A 13813-nucleotide genomic window follows, 5' to 3' on the forward strand; every position below is an offset into this window, starting at 1 on the left:
CCAAAAGTATTGTTATTGTAGTGTCAAACATGTATCAGAACTGTAACACTTAGTAAGTATGGTACATGCATCCCATGAAATAAAATCTGACTATCAAAACAGACCAAGGGAAATCTGGACTTACCTGAAAAAAGGTCCAAGATGTATTATAAATAGAAAAAAACAAGTCATAGAAATATATGTTTGATCCCATTTGTGTGGAAGAAAATCATTATGAGTAGATGTACACAGGAAAGGCTCCTACTCTTCTACTGCTCTCCAGGAATTAGTTAACCAACTCCTATCATGAGGAGCCATGTAATACAGACTTGCATCTTATGTAGGGATGGAAGTCCAAAGTGAACGTGTCATGCACAAACAAATGGATAACAGTTCTTTAAACCACTTAGATTGTCTGCCTGTTATCTTATGTATCTATTCTGAACTGCTTTATCTATTTAATGTGTAAATGCACATTCAGGAATATTACTATATGTAACAATACATACACCAAGTAAACTTTCAACTTTTTAGTTACAGTGCCTTTTTCTTTACTTTTGTCTATGTTTATGTTGAGTGTGTGACACAATTCTGCTCTTCAGACACTACCCCAAGTAGCCCTGTTCCCTCCACCCCAAATTTACCTTTTCAATATTCCCTTTCAGCAGCTCAATCCGAGCATGATAGAACAACATGAGTGAGCCCTGTGAAGAAAAGAAGAAAACACACTGTTCAAAGGTCTGGCTGAGGAGTTGTGATTGAAACAAATAATTGAAATACTCTGCGTACATTTGGAAACTGCTGGAGGAAGGGTGCAAGGAGACGCTCGGCTTCTACCACATTCACTTCTCCTGTCCCTGGAAATTCAACAGGAAAAGCTTCAGTCTTCATGAACACAGCAGATGTTTGACTCCAAATTTCATTACATAGAGCAAAGACTTATTGTCAAAAAGAGGAAAACTATGGTTTTGTCATTCATTTTTTTTAATATCTGGGAAATAAAGACAAATCTTATCTATGACTTCAGTTTAAAAGAGTTCTAGGGCAAACAAACTTAAGAACTGAGGTAGCTGTCTTAGATTCCTAACTGGATTTTCCAGTTAGCACTTTACATATTTTAGCCAAAAATTCAATTTTCTGCAAAAAGAGTCCAATAGAAATATGTTAAAATACATCACTTAATATAGAAAATTTAGCTGAATTAGCTTTTTTAAAGTTCAGTGGGAAAAAAAATCAGCCCACTTCCTCTATATAAAAGGTCACTACTTTCCATCTTTACTGGAAAAAAAGAAAAATAGATGAAACCCACTCTGGCTTGTTTTTCTAAATTGTCACTTATTCTATTTTCACCAGCATAATGCTGCACAGCCCTTACCAAGTATCAGTGAGATGTAAGTATGGAAGGCTAGGATGGTTAGGCAGCAAAGCGGAGACCTCATGCTCTTTCCTGATGCACCTTCCCGTAACTGCAAGAGGCCCAATTCCTGTGGAAATTAAATGCATCTTAGGAAGAGAAGAACATGATTTGTAAATTACACTCAGAACCTTTCACGTGCTAATTCACATATGCCTACACACCATGAAATTGAGTGTTTTTTTTTTAACAAGTTTAAGTTATGTTTTAAACTGATATATGACAATGTCACAAATCTTTTTTGTTATCTATCATGTGATTCCAGGAGAGACAAAGGCAATGACCACTTCAACAAAACATGTATTTCTCCATTAAAAATATTAGCTTATTAATAGACACTGAGGAGCTGGAATGTGAGTCAGTAGTAAAGCGTTTACCTCAAGTGTAGAACCCTGGGGCTTGATCTCCAGCACCAAAAAAAAAAAAGATTAAAAATAAAAAGTAAAAAGAACCATATTAAAACTCTAAGTGCAAAGTAATATGGTGGATACAAACAAACACTGTCCTCACTATAACCAACCATCACATAGAAATCTAATGAACAATGCTCATGAAAACAACCTTTCCTTTGCATAGTGAAACTTACAGAAACAAATGAAAATCCAAGATACTGCAACTGTGTTTGATTCATATTATTTTATCTATTAGAAGGACAAACTATTCCACATGGGAATGTAGCTTCATTTCTTTCCAAACAGGAGCAATAAAGATCCAGCAAGCAATAATATTAGTAAAACATTGTTCTTAATCCCAGAATTTCGATAAGAACAGTGAGATTCTTAACCTTCAACAGGGAAAAAGGAAGCATGCCTAACTACCCCAAAAATATGATCAAGGACCATATAAAGTATCAGCAAGTACCACAATACTTATGAAGACATATTGCATTGTCCTTATAGCCAATAAATAATGTTCTATCAACCTTATCTAAATTAAAATAAAATTAAACTTGTACCCTGTTTCCAGAAAATCCAATGAATTCTAGTAGTCTGATAATTCTTGCTGGCAAAAGGGACAACATCTGTAAGAAAACATATATATACATAAGTATTAATGTATCTAAATGATCATTTGTGTTATTATTTCTTCATTCATGGGCTGTGGCTGGTGCTTTGACTCGATGGGTCAGGTGCTTGGAAAGAACATGATTGAAAAGCTGGTGACAAGGAAGTCTAGAGAAGAGTTCTCCCGAAATGATAGATCTCCCTAAATGGACAGAAAGTGCAATGGTATTTGTGCCTCATGTGAATGCTGAGGATTTTTAAAACCAGGTAGGTAGAACAAACCATTCTATAGATAATAGTCAGTCCCTCTACCAGTCATGTTACAGTAACAGGCTAATAAAATTTTTAAAAAAAAGGTGGCCAGTATGGCCCATACACTCAAGTACATGATTCCCTTAACTGCTTTATTTTTCTGACCAATTCCTGTCAAACTTTTAAAATAGCAGGCTAGGCCAGGTAGCTCACTCCTGTCCAGACCAGGTGAGTTAGAAAAGTTTGTGAAATCTGCCTCTTATCCCAGCTATGGCAGGAAGCATTTATAGGATCATGCTCCAGGTAACTTTGGGGGAAAAAAAAGAACAAAACACAAAAACATGACTCTATCAAAATATTTCTGCAATGGAAATGCCATAGTTCCCTAACAATGAGACAACCCTCTTGTAATAGCATACAGAGTTGGTCCTCACTACACACCAACCAAAAACTTGTCATACCTGCTCTTAAAAATCTGAGTAAGCTTTCTTCAAATATCTGTCTTTATTAAATGACTTATATATTTAAAAAAAAATCTGAGTAAGCAAGACATGGTGGCTCACACATGTAATCCTAGCTACTGGGGAGGCTGATACCTGAGGACCATGGTTCAAAGCCAGCCTGGGTAGGAAAGTCTGTGAAACTTTTATCTCCAATTAAGCCAGAAGTAGAGTTTCAGCTCAAGTGGCAAAGCACTAACCTTGAGCAAAAGGAGTTCAGGTACAGCACACAAGCCCTGAGTTCAAGCCCCAGGTCGTGTGTGTGTGTGTGTGTGTGTGTGTGCGCGCGAGCGCGTGCACATGCACATGCACACTTCAATAATAGTCCATTCAGAGAACTATGTGTTTCTCTTACCCTGCCCTTACCAAAGCTACGTTTGAACACCTGCAGAAATACAACAGGATGTACTAACCAAAGCCAGCTCTGAGTCACACACCAGAAATACTAGTCCATCCCAGCCAAACCCAGTGTTGGGTGAAGTGGCCAAAATGAGACTGGAATGCAGTTGAGGAGGCACTGGAAACCTTGGGTTTATTTGGGTTATTTCCTTACCAAATTAAAGGCTCCTGTTCCAAGCTTGACACCTCCTTCAAACTCATAGAAGAATTCCTGCTTATGCTTGTTCTTCTGAATTACATGAAGGATAGAAAGACATTCTCTAAATTGTGAAGAAAAAGTTTAGAGTGTAAGTTTCCCATCCAAAAAAGAAATGCCTAGCCAAATTTTGCACTTAGGTGTTATTAATGTGTTTACCCAAAATACTATAGAATTTTTAAGTGAATAATTCTATGCTATGTCCATTCTTAAAGCCACTGAGGAATAACCATTAAGGAAAGGAAAAATTCCAGTTTTTACAGTGCATAGCAGGACCAGTCTTGCTGAGCTGTAGGGGGATGGGGGGCGTGTCCCACCACCAGAAAGCTCAACCCAGGAATTCTGGGTTCATAGCTGTGATCTCACAGCTTCCCTGGACATTTTCAAGGAGACTTCCTGAGAGTGCTCACTGACTGCTGCACACACTCCAAGCTCTACCTTCCACACAGAAAGTAAAAGTGTTACTGGCCATAAGATTTCAATTTCAGGGTGAAAGCCATAGTCTCAAGAGGACCAGACCAATAATAACTTGTGACCCAAGAAAAGCTAAAAGAAGAAAGCAAATTCCAATGACTGTGCTTCATTTGTTCCATTCTTATCTTGTCCTGACTTTTTGTGATGTGCATGATAGACAAGTGCCCCATCCCCAGCTCTCACATCCCCTTTCAAAGTCAAATACTTATTATTTATCCAAATGGCAAACATATTTTCTAATACAATAATACAGAGGAAGTATGGTGGTATAGCACTTGCCTAGCATGTGTAATGTCCTAAGTTCAACTCTCAGCACTACATGCAGACACACATGCATGTACATACACACACACACACACACACACACACACGTCCCAAGTTAAAATCGATGACATGTATCATTTAACACAATGTATCTATACAAAGCAAGTATAAATACATCACTCGTAATATATTCTGGTCAAATACTATTAATCTGAATCTAGCAAGCCTGTAGACTTAACTTGCGGTTTACAAGAAATAAAACAGGATGGCAGTGTTGACTCACTCCTATAATTCCTAGATACTCAGGAAGTAATCTGAAGATACCTGGCAGAGAAGTCCAAGAGACTACATCTCTAAAAATCACCAGCAATAAGCTGAGCAGGAAGTGTGTGGATCAAGTAGCAAGGTATGGAGTTCAAATCCCAGTTTCAGAACAAGAGAGGTCAGTTTAATTTAGATTGTCACCCTCTGAATACCCTACACTGTCATAGGTCCTGAACCATTCATGTCCTTTATATATGCCCTCTCTCCTTCTCTTTCTCTTTTCTTTATTTTTCTTACTTCCTTCCCTCCTTCCTTTCTTTGCCAGTACCAAGATTTGAATTCAGGGCCTGTGTTCACTCATTTTGCTTACGTAGTCGGTGCTCTTGTTTCAGCAGTGGGTTCTTTGTTTCAGCATTATTGTGGTTTGAACTCAGGGTCACTTGCTTGCTAAGCAGGCACTCTCAACTCTGCAATTTATTTATTTTTATTAATGGGTTGTTTTTGTTGTGTGTTTTGTTTTCTGAGATACTAAGATTTGAATTCAGATACTAAGATTTGAATTGTACTCTACCACTTGAGCCATACTGTTAGCTCCTTGTGCTTTAGTTTATTTTTCCAGTAGGATCTTGTACTTTTGCTCAGGGTATGATCCCTTTACCTCTGCCGCCAGCCTACCTGGTATTATAAGGGTGTGCCACTATACTCAGCTTGTTTCTTTGAGATAGGCTGTAGCTAGCTTTTGGCTGGACTGGCTTCAAACCACAATCCTCTCATCCACATCTCCTGTGTAGCCAGGGTTATGGGTGTGCACTCCACATATGGTCCTTATTTTTTCTTAAAATGAGTACTTTTCCAGAAGATATTTGTTTAAAATATTATCTTTTAAGCCATTTATCCTTCTCTGCTGTCTTGAAAGATATCCAGATACATAGAGAAATTTAGTATATTTTGAATTCCAAAGTAACTGTCTCATTCCACTGACTATGCCATTATAGAGCTATTTTAACTGGAAAAGCAATTTGAACCACTAATCTTGTTTTCTATCCTCAAAAATATACTTGGAAAAGAAACCTAAAAACAATTACATTAGATTTCTACAATTTACTCTCTCCTGAAGGATTTTTAATGGAATACTAATTTACAAAATGATTTTGGGTAAAAGTACCTTTTAAAATACTATATTGTGGTTTGCTTCTAGTAATGCTGATGTGTTTCCAGTAATGGAAATACAACTTATATTAGGGTAACCTTTCACAGAGCACAATTATAAACTCTGGAAAGGAAATTAAATTGGGGTTACACAGGGTGAGTCGAGTGGTAAAGCACCAGCCTGGCAAGCACAAGGCACTGAGTTCAAACCCCAGTACTAAAAAAAGAGGAGAAAAAGCAAGCACTAAACACTGAAAAAAAAAAAAAAAAGCGGGCAGAATCTGGAGCAGGGCTTAACTTGAAAGCAGAGTAATTCTCGGATTGTATTTCCTATCTACCTGGTTACAAACTGAAAGCATGCCCCAGTCCATCAATGTGTAGTGCACAGAACTTAGACACAAAGCCACAGTTTCACTAGCTTAAAGTCAGATGGCAAGAGTTCAGGACTACTGAAGTGGATGTTCAGTAACAGAAGAATTCCACAGACGTGAGGGCATGTGAAGGGAACACTAGAAAACATGGCTATCCATAAGCTGTGGAGAGTCTAAGGAAGAGCAGAAGTCAGAAGAAATAATGGAACATTGGTCTAATGCTGCTGGCTCCAAGAACGTGAGAGTAGAATGTAAGTCTAAGCAAATCAAATGCTTCCTAGAACAAAACACAGCACTCTTCAGAGGAAAAAGAACAACACCCAGAGCCTATAAAATATACTAATATCTAATATAAAATTAAAACGATATTGAATGAGAGAAGAAACAAAATAATGATACATAGTCAAGAGAAAAAATAATCATTAGATACTGACATAAGAAGATCCAAATGCTGAGATAACATATCATCTTAAGAAATCTTGGGGCTGGGGATATGGCCTAGTGGCAAGAGTGCCTGCCTTGTATACATGAGGCCCTGGGTTCGATTCCCCAGCACCGCATATACAGAAAACGGCCAGAAGTGGCGCTGTGGCTCAAGTGGCAGAGTGCTAGCCTTGAGCAAAAAGGAAGCCAGGGACAGTGCTCAGGCCCTGAGTCCAAGGCCCAGGACTGGCCAAAAAAAAAAGAAAGAAATCTTGTTTTGTTTTCATTAGTGAATAATAACTGAGTGACCAACTGACCAAAATCAAGAAAACTAACATGCGCTTGGAGTCTCAGGGAAGGCAAGAGAATGAGACAGGAAAAAAAAAACCATTGAAGAAACACTATACATTTTTCAAACCCTTCTCATAGCTACATTTTAGAAACTCAAAAGACAGAAAAATATTTTTTCAAAAAGGCCAGACGAAATCCTGGTACCAGTGGTTCACACCTATAATTCTAGCTACTCAGGAGTCTGAGATCTGAGGGTCACAGTTCAAAGATACCTGGGTCCAGAAAGTCTGTGAGACTCTTATCTCGAATTAAACACCAAAAAAGCTGGAAGTGGAGCTGTGGCTCAAGTGGTAAAGCACTAGCCTTAAGCACACACACACACACACAAAATCAAGACAATACCCAGGCCTTGCATTCAAGCACTAGCACAAAAAGAAGGGAGGGAGGGAGGTAGGAAGGGAGGGGAGGGGATGGGAGGAAAGAGGGAGGGAGGGAGGGAGGGAGGGAGGGAGGGAGGGAGGGAGGGAGGGAGGGAGGGAGGGAGGGAGGGAGGGAGGGAGGGAGGGAGGGAGAGAGGGAGGGAGAGAGGGAGGGAGAGAGGGAGGGAGAGAGAGGGAGAGGGAGGGAGGGAGGGAGGGAGGGAGGGAGGGAGGGAGGGAGGGAGGGAGGGAGGGAGGGAGGGAGGGAGGGAGGGAGGGAGGGAGGGAGACATTAGATATCAAACAAATGGAGGCCTTTTCCAGGCATGGTAACTTGAACCTAATATCCCAGCACTCTAGAGACTGAGGCAGGAGGCTTGAAAATTGGAATTTATTATGGGATACAGAATGAGATCCTGTCCCAATTTAAACAACAAGCCTTAATACAATGGAATGGCAGGAGTTTTTTCATTTGGGGTTGTTGTTACTTATTTTTGTATGCTGGTCCTGGGGCTTGGGCACCCAGCTCAGATGCTTTCTTTTCCGCTATTTTACTGTATTGGTATTTAAATTCTGTTTTCCTATGGCATCAGCCAAAATGGGTTCATTTTTACTAACAGCAAATTTCAAGAACTCTGTCAGATTAAATTTAAGAGAATTTAGGGTGAAAAAAGCAGTATAAGCATAGGATTCATTAAAAAGCCACATCTTACTTTTTAACTTACTTATATATTTGGTAACTTGTTCTAATTTTGAGTCCACCTTTGATGAAGTTAATCATATTTTCATCCTGAAAATAAAACAAATGATTAGATCACTTAGCAAGGAAACATTAAACTGCCCTGGCAGGTTATATTTATAATTAGGGGAAAAATGCTCTTTAAGGATAGTTTTGAAGCAAGCACCTTTTTCTTCTTGATTTGCATTTAAAGTGTGTCACTTTGTCATTTTTCTTACCAGTTAGAAGACAGGAAAAAAAAACAGTTTTTAAAAACCTTACATTACATTACTTGATAATTCTAAGGACATAGTCCTTACCAATTAGGAGCAATATGTAGCCCAAACCTACTTTAATAAATATCATCATCTACTGAAAACTTTTACTCTAGGTTTAATTAAACAGATAACTTTAAAGATCTGCTCTAAAGCCAAGCTTTCCTGTCCATCATACACACTAAATGGTACTGGTTTGTTTGTTTTTTTAAACAGGGTATTTGGGAAGCTATTTAACACTATAAATTACATTCTCATTCTCTCTCTCTCTCTCTCTCTCTCTCTCTCACACACACACACACACACACACACGGAGAGAGGGAGAGAGCGAGAGAGAGAGGGAGACAGACAGACAGACAGACACTCAGAACAAAAATAACTGGCCTGATTTCTGAAGTGGCTATCTAAGATGCCATTTTGACTTAGGGGACAAATCACTTTACTTCTTTTTGCCTAATGGTCACTGGCCATAAAACTGAGGTAGCTGGCCTAGATGAATGGCAATTTCAGGGTCAGTATTCTCAGTCTCTTCCTGGTGTCCACTATTAACTACTTGGAAGAAGTTGTTCTAATACATGGTGCTAATGGAGACAGTCCCATGTTTCACATTTCCAAGGAGTAAGTCTCTCTAGATTATTGATTGATGCTCTGGCATTTGTTTCCTGTTTATCTACTTACCTACTTAAATATTCAACATTCTAATTATCACAAGAATCAGTAGACAGAAAATGCACAATACAACTTAGATATCTATCTTCTTATTTTAAGGAACTTTAAAATCACACAAGTTCCAATACAATCCAGGGTAGAGGTTGTCTTTTTTTTAGGTTAGAATGAATTCCAGTTCAAATTAGTATTTCTTGTCATGGTTTACCAAACATTTACTGAATGCAAAAACAGACATAAGCCATACATTGTGCTAAAGAATCGGCACATACAGGGAAAGAGGGGTGGACAGGGAGAGAGAATGTTCAGTATGCCATGAGAGCGCAAAGTGGGCGCAGAGAGGTCAGAAAAGCGTTGGTGCTTAAAGCAGGGGGAAAAAAGATTAGAAAGTGGTCCAGGTGAAAGAAAGCAAAGCAGATGTGAACTTTGCAAGCAAAGGAATATGTAAGTTTGGAAATGCCTGGAAGCAAGCATTAATGATCATGATGTGGTGGGCGATCTGTATATATGGGCATCAGTTCCATCAGAAAATCTACTGTAGAGAAGTGAAAGGACAAGGAGGAGGAAAGCTACCCCAACCCGTTGAACGAGTTCACTGCATATCCCAAGGACATCTGTAAAAGGAGGAGGAGGGAATTTGGTGAAAAGCGACAGTTCAGTTTGAAAATAGCTCCCTCTTTTGTGTTATTCTGATACAGAACACTGCTATAGTCATTGAGAGCTACTAAATGCAGAAGCAATGACAAAATTAGAATCTCATTTTAAGAGAGTACTCAACTGCTGAGTGGTGCATGAGCAAAAGACAGAACAAATTAGAGGCTAAGAATCACTAGGTTGGGGTGGGGATATAGCCTAGTGGCAAGAGTGCCTGCCTCGGATACACGAGGCCCTAGGTTCGATTCCCCAGCACCACATATACAGAAAATGGCCAGAAGCGGCGCTGTGGCTCAAGTGGCAGAGTGCTAGCCTTGAGCGGGAAGAAGCCAGGGACAGTGCTCAGGCCCTGAGTCCAAGGCCCAGGACTGGCCAAAAAAAAGAATCACTAGGTTGCCATCCAGACCAGACAAGAGTTAATGAACAGTTCTGCTAGAACAATGGACAGAACAGATTGGTAAAGATGGAGCAGTAAATCTTTAAAAGGCAAAAGAAGCATGAATATGAACATGGCTAGAAAGAGGGGGAAATCATGGATAGCTCCTAGATGCTTAATTGCAAATATCCACATATAAAATAACTTTTTAAATCCAACATTTGATTGTCAAATCCCCATTTAGAAATCATGAGAAAACAAATTGTTACTGTGACTGTCATTAGGATGTATATACTAAGGCTATCAACCTGCCTTGGTAATGTACAGGGAGCAGGATGCCTTTAAGGTACAAGGAACTTTTTAATTTAGGGGACAGAGTCCTGGAGCATACTGATTCAACTGTACTAAACCAGGATCCAAGCTAACAGGTCAACTTCTAGAAAGAGATAGCAGAAACTTTCTAAATAATTTAAAACAGTAAAGCCATTAGAGTTTTCCATCTCGTGGCTAAGTCTCTTTTCTACTTTCTGCCTCTTTATGTTCTCCATCCCTTCCCTTATTATAGCTACCACTCATGGGGCCATACTATGAAAAATCTCTGGGGTTTTAAAATAAGTATTAGGAGGTACAGATAGGCAAAATCTTGGTCTGAAAACTTTCCAAGAAGTAAAATTAAAATGTCTCATGAGAAAAGGTTTCATGTTTTGTTTGACTTTTTAAAATTGCTCTTCCAGAGGAAGAAAGGAAAGCAAGCAAGAGTACTCGGCTGGGCATAGTGGTTCACACCTATAATCCTAGCTACTCAGGAGGCTAAGATCTGAGGATCGAGGTTCAAAACCAGCCCAGACAGGGAAGTCCATGGGATTCTTAGCTCCAATTTACCACCAAACGGCCAGAAGGAGAACTGTGACTCAAGTGGTAGAATGCCAGCCTTGAGTAAGAAAGCTGAGGCTCAGTGCCCAGACCTTGAGCTCAAGACCTAGTACTAGCACCAAGGGAAAAAAAAAGGTGGGGGGGGGGGGTGGACGACTGAGAATAGAACGTGGGTAAGGAAAAGGGGGTTAAAATCTGAAGTACCCATGAAAATTGTGTCCATGTACATGTGCTTAAGTGAACTTTGCTGATCATACAGGGCATACAGGAAATAGCCAGAGGCTCTCCTCTATCTGAGCACACTCCTATGTGTGGTCCTCTATCATTGAGTGGAAAATGCAAACTGGAATCATCACCAATTTTCACAGAGAGAAGCATCCTAAAATTAGTGATGGCATTTTCAAGGTAGTTTCTTTTAAAAGGCACTAGTTCCCAGTGGACTGAAAAATTCAAAATTCATCTGAGTGAATCTGAATGTGACTAAAGCTCCCAGGAGTCCTTTATGTTCAGCCAAAGTTTACCAGAATAACAAAAACCTTTTACTGAAAGAATTGGAACACCAACATAGAAGAACCACATTTTTCCATGTGGTATTGGCAGGCTTCCCAGCCAATACCATCTTTAGCTAAATGTTCATTACCTGCACAAATGTGAGGGCTGCTTTCTGTAGGAGACACTCGGCATAACAGATTTCCGCATGCATTTCCTCTATTGAAAATAAATAAAATTATATTAATAAAATCCTCATGGCTACAGTAATTGCTCTAGATGTGCAGAAAGGATTGATGGATAAATGAGACTAAGAGAGGCATGAAAGCACAAAAACCTACATTATTTTGGTGCTTCCCCTAATAGAGAAATGATAACATAGACCTGCAGCAAGATTTCCTTCAGCGATTCCAAGAAGTCATCTCTAGTTTCAGAAACCAAATTCACCTTGTAAGAGGAAACAAAAACCTAAAAGCCATTTTAAGCCAGGCACTGGTAGCTCACATCTGTAATCCTAGCTAGTCAGGAGGCTGAGATCTTAGGATCATGGTTTGAAGCCAGTCTAGGCAGGAAAGTCTGTGAGACTCTTATCTCCACAAAACTACAAAAAATAAAAATAAAAAGCCAGAAGTGGAACTGTGGCTCAGGTGGTAAAGCAAAAACTCAGGGACAGTGCCCAGACCCAAAGGTCAAGCCCCAGGACCAAAAAAAAAAAAAAAAAAAGCCATTTAAAAAAACAAAACCACTTGAAAATAAAGAAAAAACAGTTACCTCAAAGTTTAATACAGTAAAGATGGGGAGGAGGGGAGAAGCTCCACTAAATGTAGGAATTCTAGCTTCTAAAATATGAAGTCATGATATTATGACAATGAAAGAGAAAGCAGGAATTCTCTAGCATTTTATGAAAAAGTACATCACCATTACCCAAGTCAAGATTCCTCAAGCTAAGATTTGGTATGCAAGTTAAGGCAATCTCATTAATATACCTAGCATAAAAATAAGACACTCACAAAAAGGGGAGCCATGAAAGCTATGCATATCCTAGGGATGTACAGTGTACCTTAAAACATATGGTGTGTCTTTCTAACAGCCCAGTCTATGTACAGAGAATAGGAAGACAAATCCTTGCATTTTTTCATAAACAAACCCAGCAGATTCCTGAGTTCTCCATGGGTTGCAACTTTGTATGTTATTTAAGTAAGTTAGCTTGGAGGAAAGACTGCCATATACTAGCTACAGGCCTTGCAAACACTACTGTCCTCTCCACTGGTTTCATTAACCAAGTCTACTAATAATGCCTCTACTTTACAGCTGAAGGGTTAAATAAGGTGCTGTGTGTGTGTGCACGTGATAAATGTTAGCTACTTCTGATAAGACATCAGTGCTGTTGGTAAAAGCTCAAATCACAGAAAGTATTTTGCCATCAATTAAGTGATGGAAAAGTAGTGTATCACTGGACTGCTGTTGATCCAACTAAATATGAACACATGCTATCTTTTGTTTATACACACACACACATACACAAAATCTCCAGCCTCTTACATACTTTCTGCCATGTTCATATTACAAGTGTTCAATTTACAAAGAAGTAGCAACAAAGCAGCTAAGATCTTCAACAGCACACAGAGAGGAACAAATCCACACCATGCAGGACTTGAGGGCCTCTGCACGTCTTAGCAGCACGAACAGTAAGGATTTCAGGCCTTTGAGATTCCTTCAAAGGATGCCTGTTCCTTTTTTTGTTAAGGTTCTCCAGTGAGATTCAAATCAATAACTTATGTAACAGCTTAGGAACTGACTGCTGGTAGAGGAAGGTACAATGGATGAAGTCAGCACCAGTGTGCAGAGCCAATAGGACAAAGATATGGAGAAACTAAAGCCCAAAACACCTAGGAAAAGAGCAACAGGGCTCCTGGGGCATACAGTGAGTCAAGGAGGTGCATTGAGGCTGTAAAGGTAAGTCACTGAAGTCAAATTATGGACAACCTTGCATATCACCTGTGTCTTTCATTCAGTAGGAAATACTGAGAATCCTTACACAGGCCTGAGTAGGAAGATGAACAGATCAGGTGGCAGACAGGTGTAAATGTAGTTTAAAAAGAAAAGATGTTTTAAAGGCATGAAAGTGAACTCTATATCCCACAGTTGTGTATTCTTCATATTAAATGTCAAATCTGAAACTGTATTTGATTATCTTTTAAAAGTCAACTTAGAACCCACTCGTGCAATCCAGGACTATAGCAGAAGAGCAGGTGTATTCTACATTAAGCCCAGGAAAAGTTTAATGAAATATACTCACTCCTGCAGACAACCAGACACTCAAGAATGAAAATGTAAATTACCAAGAGGAAAAACAAATCACA

General features: G+C 39.2%; 1 protein-coding gene across 1 annotated transcript in view; it reads right to left on the reverse strand.

Moving 5' to 3' along the window:
* The window catches only part of Ttc39b (tetratricopeptide repeat domain 39B), a 109251-nt gene that overhangs the window by 21314 nt on the left and 74124 nt on the right, over positions 1-13813 (reverse strand). Inside the window, exons 7-13 of the mRNA XM_048352164.1 lie at positions 11602-11669; positions 8125-8189; positions 3703-3808; positions 2349-2414; positions 1355-1463; positions 769-836; positions 624-683 (exon numbers count right to left, since the gene is read on the reverse strand). Coding sequence (XP_048208121.1) covers positions 624-683; positions 769-836; positions 1355-1463; positions 2349-2414; positions 3703-3808; positions 8125-8189; positions 11602-11669 — 542 coding nt within the window. The remainder of the gene's footprint in view (positions 1-623; positions 684-768; positions 837-1354; positions 1464-2348; positions 2415-3702; positions 3809-8124; positions 8190-11601; positions 11670-13813) is intronic.

The sequence above is a fragment of the Perognathus longimembris genome, chromosome 1, assembly GCF_023159225.1.
Source record: "Perognathus longimembris pacificus isolate PPM17 chromosome 1, ASM2315922v1, whole genome shotgun sequence".
Classification (NCBI taxonomy): Eukaryota; Metazoa; Chordata; class Mammalia; order Rodentia; family Heteromyidae; genus Perognathus; species Perognathus longimembris.